General features: G+C 35.9%; 2 protein-coding genes across 2 annotated transcripts in view; one reads left to right on the top strand and one right to left on the bottom strand.

Annotated features, from left to right (window-relative positions):
- The first annotated feature begins 1,127 nt into the window (after positions 1–1,127).
- LOC131144974 (clathrin light chain 2-like) lies at positions 1,128–5,015 on the top strand. Its single transcript, XM_058093977.1, has 3 exons — positions 1,128–1,762; positions 4,047–4,200; positions 4,316–5,015. Exons 1-3 carry the CDS (start codon positions 1,335–1,337, stop codon positions 4,766–4,768), a joined length of 1,035 nt encoding a protein of 344 aa, XP_057949960.1. The 5' UTR covers positions 1,128–1,334; the 3' UTR covers positions 4,769–5,015.
- Positions 5,016–6,351: 1,336 nt separating this feature from the next.
- LOC131145169 (putative serine/threonine-protein kinase) overlaps positions 6,352–12,606 on the bottom strand; it is a 30,625-nt gene continuing 24,370 nt past the window's right edge. Inside the window, exons 5-6 of the mRNA XM_058094287.1 lie at positions 8,043–8,193; positions 6,352–7,114 (exon numbers count right to left, since the gene is read on the bottom strand). Of these exons, the coding sequence (XP_057950270.1) occupies positions 6,785–7,114; positions 8,043–8,193 (481 nt within the window). The 3' untranslated portion in view covers positions 6,352–6,784. The remainder of the gene's footprint in view (positions 7,115–8,042; positions 8,194–12,606) is intronic.

Below are 12,606 nucleotides of genomic sequence, written 5' to 3'. Positions count from 1 at the left end.
GCAACTATGCTTTCAGATAGCCTGGATTGCTTTCTGAGCCTAGGAAAAAGGAGATGGTTGGCACATAGACTATTATATGAGAAAAATACTGGATGATTGGCAAATAGATTATTATATCAGAAAAATACTTAGGGGCAATGTAGAATTCATCAATCACAAGTTATATAGGCAGCTCACTAAAAAATTATGAGACCCATCATATTATTGGGGTCCATAATAATATCTCTTACTTGTGTAAGTGTTAACACGGCATTTACCAATTGAAGGGTTCCAAATCTCATATGAAGCAACTACTCCTTCTAAGTGAGATTTGGAACATGTCAATTATAACATGTCAGGTCAACACTTGGATCCATGTAAGTGAGAGATTTGGTTTGATATAGGCTCTATTCTAATGACGTGGGTGATAACACTTTAGTGGGTCTAAATATTAGTTCGAATATTTTGTAAGAGGTGGGTTGCAAATCTTGTGTGAAAAAATTGTTCTTTACAAGTTTTTATCGCAATGATATTCTACGTAAGTATAGTCTTTCCCTCATCAATAAATAAAGCATCCTTTCTTCTAAAAAGTTAAATTAAAAAAAAAGTTACCTTATATTGATAAAATGGAATTTACGATCATTAAATATGAATTAAACATGAAAATTTTTAAAAATCAATGAGAATTTCCATAAATTGTTGAATACGCGAACCAAACATCGCATTAAGAATCACCTTATATTGATAAAATGTAATATAATACTTTATTAAATTTTGTTTAAATCTATACAAAGTTCAAGTGTAAAGCCCAAAATTTATACTCCCAAATACAATTTTAATGTCATTTCCGAAATATTTTTCTTAATATTAATATTAATATACAATAAAATGATTGCAGAAATTAGGTTTAATGTCATTTGGATTGTGCAAATGGGGCTCACTGTATTCCACATTTTTCTCTTTGAATTAGTCTAACCACCTTTGGTCAATGCCTTAATGGAAATGTGTTAGTTCAAATCATTATTTAATTTATTTTATTTTAATTCAAGCAGTCCTACTTTGGGTTTTTCTTTTATTATAATTATAATTATAATTATAATTTTTGGGAAAAGAAAAAGGTAAGAAGGCATATTCACCAAAGCAAAAATAATTAGTTTTATAAATCATGCACATTAATGGCTTCTGGTCAAGATATCAGACCCAAGCATTCATACAAATGAAAAGAGAAGTTCAACGCAAAAGTAAATAAATAAAAATAATAAATAAATAAATAAATAAAATGAAGATCTCTCTCTCTCTCGCTTCCCACCTCTTCCCATCCACCGATCTGCTGTGAGAGAGAGAGAGAAGCAGAGATGTCTTCGTTTGATGCATACAGTAACGACGGAGACATGACGGAACCGAATCGTCCGTTCGAAGAAGATGGCTACTCGGGTTACGAGTCCTACTCCAATTTCGCCGGCGGCGGCGATGGGGACTACGCCGCCGGATTTCCCCCGCAATCTGATTATTCCGAAGGCTTCCCGAACGAAGACGACGTCGCTGTCAACCACCAGGACGACGGCGTCCCCCAGCCCGCCGAGCCGTACGGTTTCGGCGAAGATTCGACCCCTAACTACTCCCAGTCTCCCTACTCGCCGTCGATCCCTGTTACGAACGGCAACGGTAACGCGTACGACATTGGCGCTGACTCGGAGGGCATTTTTGCTTCTGACGGGCCGGTGCTTCCCCCGCCGAATGAAATGCAGGCCGATGAAGGGGTCGTTCTTCGTGAATGGCGACGGTGAGGCCTCGAATGCATTGACTTCGTTATTTTTTGAAAATTTTGCGTTAATTGATCGGATCTGTTATATTTTTTCAATATGTTTAAATCTGTAAATTTTTAATCTTTCACTGAGATTCACATTTTTGTTTATCTATTACAATTTTTGCATGAGTTTTTGGCATGATGCTTTGTGGTGTAACATTACATGTGTGTTACACTATTGTATATATGTGTTCTTTCATGGTGTAGCAGAAATGAATCAGTTGATCTTGAATTTAGAGGAATCACTGTACCATTGTCTATATATATATATACATGCATTAAACGATCTTAATCTATAATAGACAAATGCCATTCTAATTAAACATAATTGCATGATTATATACATAATCTTAGTCGTAATCTAAATTTCTTTTTGATAGTTTGAGGGTATGTTTGGGACATGGGGTTGCTCGGCTAGCATTATTATCAGATCTAATATGTTAGCAATTTATTTGGCACTCGTATATACGTTCTGTACTCATAGTATGCTGAACAATCCTCTCTTTTTTTCTTTTTTCTTTTTTGAAAAGGTAGGTGGGGGTGTTGTTTGCTGCTGGATCTTTATTTTCCTTGAATCAATTAAAATTGATCATTCTCATGCAGCTTCAGTTATGATGATATGATTGATTGGTGTTCGAGCTATAAGTCCAACTTTGTAATGGTTATAATTGTTTTTCCAAAGTAGATTTGTTAGGGGTAATTTCTGTAAATTTGTTTGGGAGGGAGCATGAATGGAGGCTGTTGCCCCTCCATCAAGTTGATCATTCACATGCAGCTTCTGTTATGATGATCTAAGTGATTGAAGTTTGATTTATACATCCAATTACATTAATGACAAAATCTTTGATTGGAATTAGGGACAGGTGCTGTAGATTTGTTTGAGATGGAGCGTGGATGGAAGCTGCTGCCCCTCCATCAAGTTGTTGAATTTGTTTCAAGTGCTCGCACTGAGTATTTTGATGTGTTCTGTTATCATCATATTCAGCTGGCAGTGTTTAGGCGTCTCTATGATACTGTATAAAGCCCTCTAGCTCTTGGAGATTTTTTTTTAAATGAAAAGAATAGAAAATATGTGGTGGCCTTTCCTTTGGAGTTAGCTATAAACTTATAATACTTTGAGGTCTAGAAGCATGTTGCTAGAATTTAATTTTGCAATAAGTTTTAGTAACTCCTGCAGTATGATTTATTCTATGGCAATGTAGGAGAATTACAACTGGAACATTTAGGCGCACAAGGTTTAGACAATAACTTTGATTATCTGTAGAATGTCTCTTTTGATGTTTGTGGAATCAAATGGGTTTTCCAAAATTATGCTTGTAGAAGCATGTATCTGTTATTCTTTTTAAGTAGATTGCTCTTGACATCAATTTCTTTCTATGATTTTTTAAGGGCTTAAGGTGATTTCTTTATAGCTATATAGTATCATATAGCTATGGTGTGAGATTATTACCCAAATGAAAGGGTCAATACTCTGGGTGTTTCTGCTTCATCATCAAGAAAATAGTGGTCAGAGAGGTGCATAAAGTTGAATCAAGTCTTCTTGTTACCTGTTCTTGGTTTAATAAACTTTGCTCGTTCTTAGATGTTTTTTTTTAAAAAAAAAAATTAATGAATGGAAAGTTGCAAATTCAGTAAGTGGATGAAAAAGGTAGGAACACATGAGAAATTTCCTTCAATAAGACGGAAGTTAAATACAGAAGGCACACCTTATTTCTTTTATTCCCCGCCCCACTCCCTCCTAATCCAGCTTTTTTAGAAGAATATATTGAGTTCACCATTACAGTTGGCATGGTAGTTCTTACTGCTTCATATTAAATTCTTTACTCACTTAGACTGAACTTTCTGGGGAAATTTTCAATGGATAATTTTATTGGATGTAAAACATACCTTAGACGATTTGTCATGGATTTGTACCACTTGGGCACTTAATATGCTGTAACTGAAATTTATTTTTCAGTTGGATATGATGGTTGTTCAAATTATGGGTTCCATCAGAATACATGAGGCTTCATATCCTTTTAAATGGTATCAAATTTGTAGGCTGCAAGATCCTAATGATTTATAGCATCCGAGTCCATTCAGAGCTTGTCTTCTTTTTTATCTTTTCATTTTTTTCCCTTTTCTGCAATAGGTTGTAAATGATAAAAATTTTGACAAGTGCGCTAAGTGTGTTATATATATTTATATATGTATATATATATTTGTGTGTGTGTGTGTGTGTGTGCTACTCACAATTATTCAACTGGTTTTGCTGATGCAGTCAAAATGCTATTCAACTTGAGGAAAAGGAGAAGAGGGAGAAGGAAATGCGAAACCAGATTATTGAAGAAGCTGATGAATATAAACGGGCTTTCTATGAGAAAAGGAAGCTTAATGTTGAAACTAATAAGACAAATAACAGAGAAAGAGAGAAGGTAAAACTTTACTAAAGCTTTTACATTGCATTCTTCCTTTTCTTATTTTCATGTTTTGGTCCACAAAACTCTTTCTTCTCTTTACATGACGGGTTTATGTCTGAAACTGGAGCAGTTATACTTGGCTAACCAAGAGAAGTTCCATCAAAATGCCGATAAACAGTACTGGAAAGCAATAGCAGAGCTCATTCCACATGAGGTTCCTAATATTGAGAGGAGGAGGAGCAAGAAGGATCAAGAAAAGAAACCATCAATCACGATCATCCAGGGCCCAAAGCCTGGGAAACCAACTGATCTTTCGAGGATGCGGCAGGTACTTGTTAAATTGAAACATGCACCCCCATCTCACATGATTCCACCCCCGCCAGCGGCTGCCAAGGATGCTAAAGATGGGAAGGATGAAAAGGACATTAAGGATGGAAAAAATGTCGAAAGTGGTAAAGAAGCACCTGCTGCTGCTGCCAAAGAGACCACCTCTAATGGTTCACCACAGAAATCTGAGCAAGAAGTTTCTACTGCAGCCGAGGACCAGCCAGCTGCAGAAACTCAGCCAGCATCGACTGCTTGACTGGATACTATATACATTTTTTTCCCCCGAAAAAAGAAAAAGAAAAAAAAAAAAAAACTACAGAGAAATTGTTTTAATAAAGCCAGTTGGTATTTTTTTCACTGCAGAGTCTCCAGGAATGGGCTGTTTTTATGGAGACTGATTATTCTTTATGTTCTTTTAGGGTGTTGACTGGATTGAGTTTTGAATTCTCATTGTTTCACATTGTTTGGAGTTTTAAATACATCGAGGCTCTTTTTAAAATAAATTTATTAATTTGTTCTTTTAATCTTTTGCTGCTACTGTTCCACTCATACTACAGTAACAAGCTCCTCTCTAAACTCGGTAGTTTCATGCTTTTACCCAAAACGAAATGGGGAAAAGGCTTGGTAGCTTTATGCAGAGGTCTATTATCTTGCTAGGTGATGGCATTCCAAGGTGTTTTTCAGAGGAATGTTGTACTAGCAAAACTAGCTTACTTCTCCATTTGATTATCTTATGGTGTATCAGCTCCATTGACCGGGAAACATGTATTATTATTATTATTATTATTATTATTATGGGTTTACTTCTCTATCTCTCTACCCATCTCTATCAAAATATAAAGGTGTTACCTCAAATGAAAAATCATAATCCTTAAGGCTTGAATCTTGACACTTTAATTAGGAGAGCCTTGAATTTTACCATAAATCAAATAAGAATGTAAAATTTTTTATGAATTCATAAAAAGAAATAAGTGAGGAAATTTTCTCAAATTTCACTTTGTATCTATTTTTCTCCTATTGCTTATTGAATCCAATATCTTGAATTGTTGTATAAATTTTGTCACGAGTATCTTGCTAGTTTGCGGGCTCCCATTGCTATTAGTTTCCGGTAGGCATAGGCTTCCATGCTTATATAAGAGTTTTCACCAACTGAACGCTCTTACTTCAAAAAATTGAGAGTACTTTTGGATTAAGGATTTTGTTAAAGAAAATGAAAAGAAAATAAGGAAAAAATTATTTTTCTCTTATATTTTCCTTCTCTATTAAATATTATCAAAAATGAAAAATTATATTAATGAGTAACTTTAAAAAAAAAAAAAACTAAATATTAATAATGTCCAACATCATAATTTATTCATAAATTTAGTATATTTTTTTTATTTTCTTTTGTACATAATCAAACATGAAAAATATAAATTTCTTCATATTTTTCTTTTCTTAATATTTTTCAACTTCCAGTCAAGGAAACATATAGCTACGCTGTTCAGTAAGGTCCATTTTGGATCCATTCAATCATACGGCAGTTGCCTGTGTAGAAGCATTTTTTTTTTTTGCGGGCCAAAAATGAAAAATGATTCCCAAGGCTGGCCTATAGTCATTCTTCAAATTTCTTTTACCACGCATTTATTACATAAGAATACAATGAAATCAGAAGAAATTTGAGTCAAGTTTATCACTTAATTTTCTTAATCTTAGCCGAAAAGCAGAGTTCTTTTTGGACAAAATTACTGCAACCCACATTAGTGTAAGGGCAAACTATACTAATCTTTGATTTCATTGATCTTGCATAGTGTGATACACTAATAGTTTGGAAATAATGGGGCAACTACAATGTAAACATACATCGCAAGTAGAGTTGTCAGGGTCCATTCTTACTTTTTCATGACAGATAAGGAAGCATATCCATGTGCAACCAAGGAAACATTCATGGAGAGGGAGGGGAAGAGATTATTTTTTTTCCCCTTTTGCCGCTGTAAGGAAAAAGAAATTTCAATATTTTCAAACAAAACAAATCTCCCCAAAAAAAAAAAAATTAATAAGAATTTCCCAGAATATTTCAGGGTTCAAAATATGTGAACCAAAAAATAAACTGACATTTAGACACCCTACTCTGAAAGAAGTAATGAAAAATGAGGGGGGAAAAAAGATCAAAACCACATAATGAACTGAAAACTTTGGTGCACTAAACTTCTCCTCGCTGCGGTCTCAAAAGAAATATATGCCTATTTGTCCTACACTTCTGGTGGTTCAATAAGTTAGTTTGACACTTTCTTCATCTGGGGTTCACCTCAGTGATGGTAACAGGGACAGAGCTCATCTGGTAGCTGGTAGAGCTGGTGGATGACTTTTTATTTGAAGGTCCCCCCCGGCTGTACTCCGTTGAATCTTGAAAGAAACCCGGTGCTGTGAGTTGCTTCTCATTTAACCGAATGTCTCTTGAGAGCATGTCAACGACCTGACCCATCAGCGGCCTTCTGCTTGCTACTGCCTGGGTGCAGAACAGGGCTACTTTCATATACCTGATGACTTCCTCTTTGGGGAATTCTTCCAGCTCTGGATCCACCAGCTCCAAGAGTTTCCCTTCTTCATGGAGCTGCCATGCCTATAGAAATCAAACTGCAGTTGTTATAGGGAAGAAGATATCTACACAATAACAGAAGAGCAAGAAGCAATAAGGAATCCACCAACAAAAGCAGAAGAGAACTAAAAAAGCCCAGATAGAGCATCAAATCACCAAAACAGTGTGATTTTCAACACATTCTCCATATACAATTTCTTCCTTGATTTCTCACCATCATGTGTTTGGAGCAAAAATTCTGTGCTCAGTCAAAACACCCCAATAGAAAGCGCTTTCAGGATAACCAGAAAATGTATTTATGTGTGAGAGATTGTGATGTGGATGGCAAGCCAGCAATGATGGATCAATTTGACCCTTTGTGGAGGCCTATTCTGAAGAATTGAGTCAAGGGCTACTCAAGTATCAACTGCAATAATATTAGGTTTAACTAATTTATGTTTATGCTCATGTGAGGTTGGGGGATGGTTTGCAATTTTCATAATTTTTAGTTCTTTCTATAAATTAGATGATTTTGTGCTGCAAAAAAGTTGATGTTTTGAGATCCATTAGAAGTTGACATTTGTTCGCCCCCAATCTCTCATGACCTTCATGTCTTCTTTCTCCTTCTCCTCTCTCTCTCTCTCTCTATTATATATTTGAGAGAGAGAGAGAGAGAGAGAGAGAGAGAGACCTATTAACAAAAGAAAGAAAAGTCAACTGCAAGAAATAAAACAGACTAAATTATACATTGCTGAAGTTCCAGCTTATGCTTTTATGCATGATACAGTAGATTGATTGTTCTGAATCAACATCTAAGCTTGTCAAACTTTGGCCATCTGAATAAGCATCATGCTCCAAAACAATGCATATGTTAAAAAGGAATTAAATCAACCCACATAAACCATGTATGATGAGGGAAAAAACTGTTGCTGCTATAAATTTTATCAAACTTGAAGAAGGAAAATAGACTCACCCATTCCAGAAGCAGCTTCTCCATCCCACCCCAGCTTGCCCTTGCACTGCTTCTGCCACTAATTATTTCAAGTATAAGGACCCCAAAGCTGTACACATCAGCCTTCATGGTTAACTGACCACCCAACGCATATTCTGGTGCCAAATATCCTCTGGATGAAAGCAAACAAGGTTTAAGTTCTTCCGCATTTCCGATTATCGTTTATAAGATCCAAAAAAAAAAAAATTGACAAAAAGTACCAAGGGCCCCAAGGCTATACACTTCCATTTATCAATCCCCTGAGTCTCATTTCAAAATTTTAGAACAAAGGCCTTGATTATCTTTAAATCACTATGTCAAACACTAGAAAAATCCAAAATCACTTCGGTGACTCAAGGGTCTACAGAAACAACCTTTTCTTATTAGAAGCACATTTACCAACATGGAAGTCCATTAAAATTTATTTTTAAATGCAAATACAGTTGCACATGTGACAAAAAGTAAAACCATTATAATGAATTGCTGAAAAATTGACATAAATCAAAATATTATCGCTGTTTTATGGAAGAAGAAGAAGAATAACAACAACAAAAACAACAAAAGCAAGCCTCAAGTCCCACTAAGTGGAGTCGGCTAAATGATTTTTTTTCCGCCAATTTATGCGATCATAGACAATTTCTTTTGACAAATTTAGGGCTATTAAATCCTTATTCACTATCTCAATACAAGTTATTTTAGGTTACCCCTACCCCTTCTACTACCCCCCATAGTAACTAACTCCCTCTTCCTCACTGGTGCACTATGAAGCACTTCTCCATTTTATCCAACCTGCTTTAACTCTATGCATCACATCATTTTAATTTCTCCTTCAGCTTGTATAATAGATCCAAGGTATCAAAATCTACAAGTGCTATTTATTTTTTCATCGTCAAGTTTAACTTTGTGTCCAATATTCCTCCAACCATTACTAAAATTATATTTCATATATTTTGTCTTATTTCTACTTATCCTAAAGCCTCTAGATTCCAAATCTTCTCTCCACAATTCTAACTTAGCCTCTACTTCACCTCTAATTTTATCAATCAATATAATATCATCTACAAACAACATACACCATGACACCTCATTTTGAATGTTCTTAGTCAGTTGGTCCATCACTAAAGCAAAAAAGATAGGGGCTCAAAGCAGATCCTTGATGTACACCTATGGTTATTGAAAATTCTCTAGTTTCTCCATCTATAGTCCTCACACTAGTCCTTACTCCATTGTACATATCCTTAATGACATCAGTATACCTACTACATACACCTTTTTTTATTTTTCTAAAACCCACCATAGAACTTTTCTAGGTACCCTATCATATGCTTTCTCTAAGTCAATAAATACCATATGCAAGTTCCTCTTCTTTTCCCTAAACTTTTCTATTAATCTTCTTAAAATATATATAGCTTCTGTGGTAGATCTCCTAGGCATAAAACCAAATTGATTTTCTAAGACCTTCGTTTCTAGCCTTAATCTTTGTTCAACAACCCTTTCCCATAGTTTCATCGTATGACTCATAAGTTTAATTCCACGATAGTTATTACAATTTTGAATATCTCCTTTATTTTTGTATATAGTTATTAAAGTGTTTTTTCTCCATTCATCTGGCATTTTCTTAGTTTTTATAATTGTGTTAAATATATTAGATGACCATATAATTCCGTTATCACCTAACCATTTCCAAACTTCAATTGGGATGTTATCCAATCCTAAATCTTTTCCATTTTTTATTTTTTTAGTGCAAACTTAACTTCATTAACTCTAATTTTGCGAATAATTCTCATATGTTTAGTCTTTTCTTCATTTTTCAATTCTAAGTTTAAGCCTTCTATTTGGTTTTCATTAAATAACTTATTAAAATAACTTCGCCATCTATCTTTTAAGTCTTTGCCCTTAACCAAGACAATATCTTCACTTTTTATACATTTTACATTTCCAAGTCCTTACTCTTCCTTTCTCTAACTTTAGCAAGTTCAAATAGATATCTTTCTCCTTCTTTTGTATCTAATCTATCATACAAACTATTAAATGATCAATGTTTAACTTCACTAACAACCTTTTTTGCATCTTTTCTCACCTCTTTATACTTTTCAAAGTTTTCTGTGTTTCTGCATTTTTTCCACATTTTATACCAAATTCTTTTTGTTTTAACGGCCTTTTGGACATCTTTATGTCAACGGAACAGCAAAAAGCAAAGCAAAAAATTTCTTTCCTTACTTCAGCCCACAATTATTTCCTTATTTTTCAATTCACTATTTTGTACAGTTAACATATATTTAGTTTACATGTATAAGGCTTGACAAATTATAGTTTACATGTATAGGATGTCACGGGCTAAGCTTGTTCAGGGCATTATGCTTGCCTGTGACCGCTTATCTCGTGTGTTTGGGATGGGTTTCCATCATGTAAATACTAGTGTAGGGTTATTTTCCAGTATTTATTTCATTATAAGCCAAATAAGGCAGTATGACTCCTCGGTCACTTTGATGTTTCCTAGTGCCAGAGTGAGAATGGCCTAGAAAGCTCTTTAGGGGAGGGTGAGTGTTCATCAGTCATTGTAAAACTCACTAGCAATTGTCAACGTGCTTAGCCTACTTGCCTCCCTCGCTAAGTACAACATGTCAACGGATGATTTGTTAATGAATTACGTTTGCTTCAATATTTACTGCTTGGTTGCCACGGCTTTCATGAATTGATTATTATTTCCGCTGCTATCTGATTGAACGTTAATGAAAGTGCTTCGTGGATGAATGTTGGTAAACAATAGGCTGGCTAGTTAAGCAAGAGTGCTTTAGCTAGCGCCGCACGGCCCTTCACAACGGTGTGAAAAAGTCGGATCGTGACAGGTTGGAATCATGCTAGAACTTATTTACTTTCCATGTATAGCATTCTTGTAAAGTCTATATATAATATACAGAACTCAATGCCAAACCATTCAACCATTCACACAATACTTTGACATGTATCAGAGCCAACTGACTGCTAAGGGTTTTTTTGCCCTTCGATTTTTTTTTTTTGCCTTCTTGGTTTTGGAGGTGTCTCTCGTTTCTGTGGCTGTTGTGGTTTTTTTCTCTTCTGGAATTTTTTTGTTCTTTGTTCTTTCGGTACTTTGGTGGCTGAGTGACTATCGGCACAGCAGGTTTTCTGGTGTGCCATTTATGTTAGTGCAGGCAACAACTTTCTGTTGCTGTTCCTGGTGCTTCTCTGTCTCAGCACAGCAGGTTTCTATCCTTGTGATTCTCGGCAAGCAGGCAACAGCTTTCTGTTGCTGTTTTTGGTACTTCTCTGTCTCGGCACAGCAGGTTTCTATCCTTGTGATTCTCAGCACAGTAGGTTTCTTGGTTCAAGATTTATTTTTTAGTGCAGCAGGTTGTTCTTGATTCTTTGTACCTGCGTTGTTTATTTTTTGGGCTTCTCGATTTTTTCCTTTATTTATCATGGACTCCGCACCTGTGTATGCCAAGTTTACAAGCAACAATTATTCTATGTGGAGTTTTCAATTTGAACTTTTCTTGAAGGGAAAAGATCTTTGGGGTCATATTAATGGCACGGATTGTGCACCCAATCCTGATAAATCCAAGAAGTCAGCGCCTTGTCCTTCATGGGTTGTCCTTGGTACCAAGGATTCAACGGCTTGTCCTTCATGGGTTGTGCTTGATGCTCGGATTATGTCTTGACTTCTTGGCTCGGTTGAGCCACATATTGTCCCTAACTTGTGACCTTATCACACCGCTCAATCCATGTGGACTTATTTAAAAATAGTATATCATCAAGATAACGGTGTCCGTCGTTTTCAGTTAGAGCATGCGTTTGTGTCACGAGCTAAGCTTGTTCAGGGCATTATGCTCGCCTGTGACCGCTTATCTCGTGTGCTTGGGATGGGTTTCCATCATGTAAATACTAGTATAGGGTTATTTTCTGCTAGTAGAGTCATTTTAAGCCAAATAAGGCAGTATGACTCCTCGATCACTTTGATGTTTCCTAGTGCCAGGATGATAATTACATAAAAACCTCTTTAGAGGAGGGTGAGTGTTCATCAGTCATTGTAAAATTCACTAGCAATTGTCAACGTGCTTAGCCTACTTGCCTCCCTCGCTAAGTATACCATGTCAACGGAGGATTTGTTAATGAATTACGTTTGCTTCAATGTTTACTACTTGCTTACCACGGCTTTCATGAATTGATTACTGTTTTCATTGCTATCTGAATGAATGTTAATGAAAGTGCTTCGTGGATGAATGTTGGTAAATGATAGGCTGGCTAGTTAAACAAAAGTGCTTTAGCTAGCGCCGCACGGCCCTTCACAAGGGGGTGAAAATAGTCGGACGGTGACATTTGGTATCAGAGCCAAGTCGGTGACACTTGGTGAGAGCCCAAGGTTGAGTTGCTACGTGAATTCGATTGCCTTCGTTGTTGGATTTGGGAAGCTTTGGTAAGTGACCATGGCACCAAACACTGTTGAGAGGATCAACGTGCTGGAAGCACAAGTTGAGACAACAACCAACACTATGGCCGCGGAGGTGGCCTAGATGAGAGAACTTGT

This window comes from Malania oleifera, chromosome 12 (assembly GCF_029873635.1).
Source record: "Malania oleifera isolate guangnan ecotype guangnan chromosome 12, ASM2987363v1, whole genome shotgun sequence".
Classification (NCBI taxonomy): domain Eukaryota; kingdom Viridiplantae; phylum Streptophyta; class Magnoliopsida; order Santalales; family Ximeniaceae; genus Malania; species Malania oleifera.
The sequence above is the reverse complement of the archived record's forward strand: the minus strand, read 5'-3'. Positions and strand labels throughout refer to the sequence as shown.

Coding starts and splice junctions, on each gene's coding strand:
- LOC131144974 (XM_058093977.1), top strand. CDS start 1,335: ATGTCTTCGTTTGATGCATACAGTAACGACGGAGACATGACGGAACCG. Junction 1,763..4,046: donor GTTCTTCGTGAATGGCGACG/GTGAGGCCTCGA, acceptor TTGCTGATGCAG/TCAAAATGCTATTCAACTTG. Junction 4,201..4,315: donor ATAACAGAGAAAGAGAGAAG/GTAAAACTTTAC, acceptor AAACTGGAGCAG/TTATACTTGGCTAACCAAGA.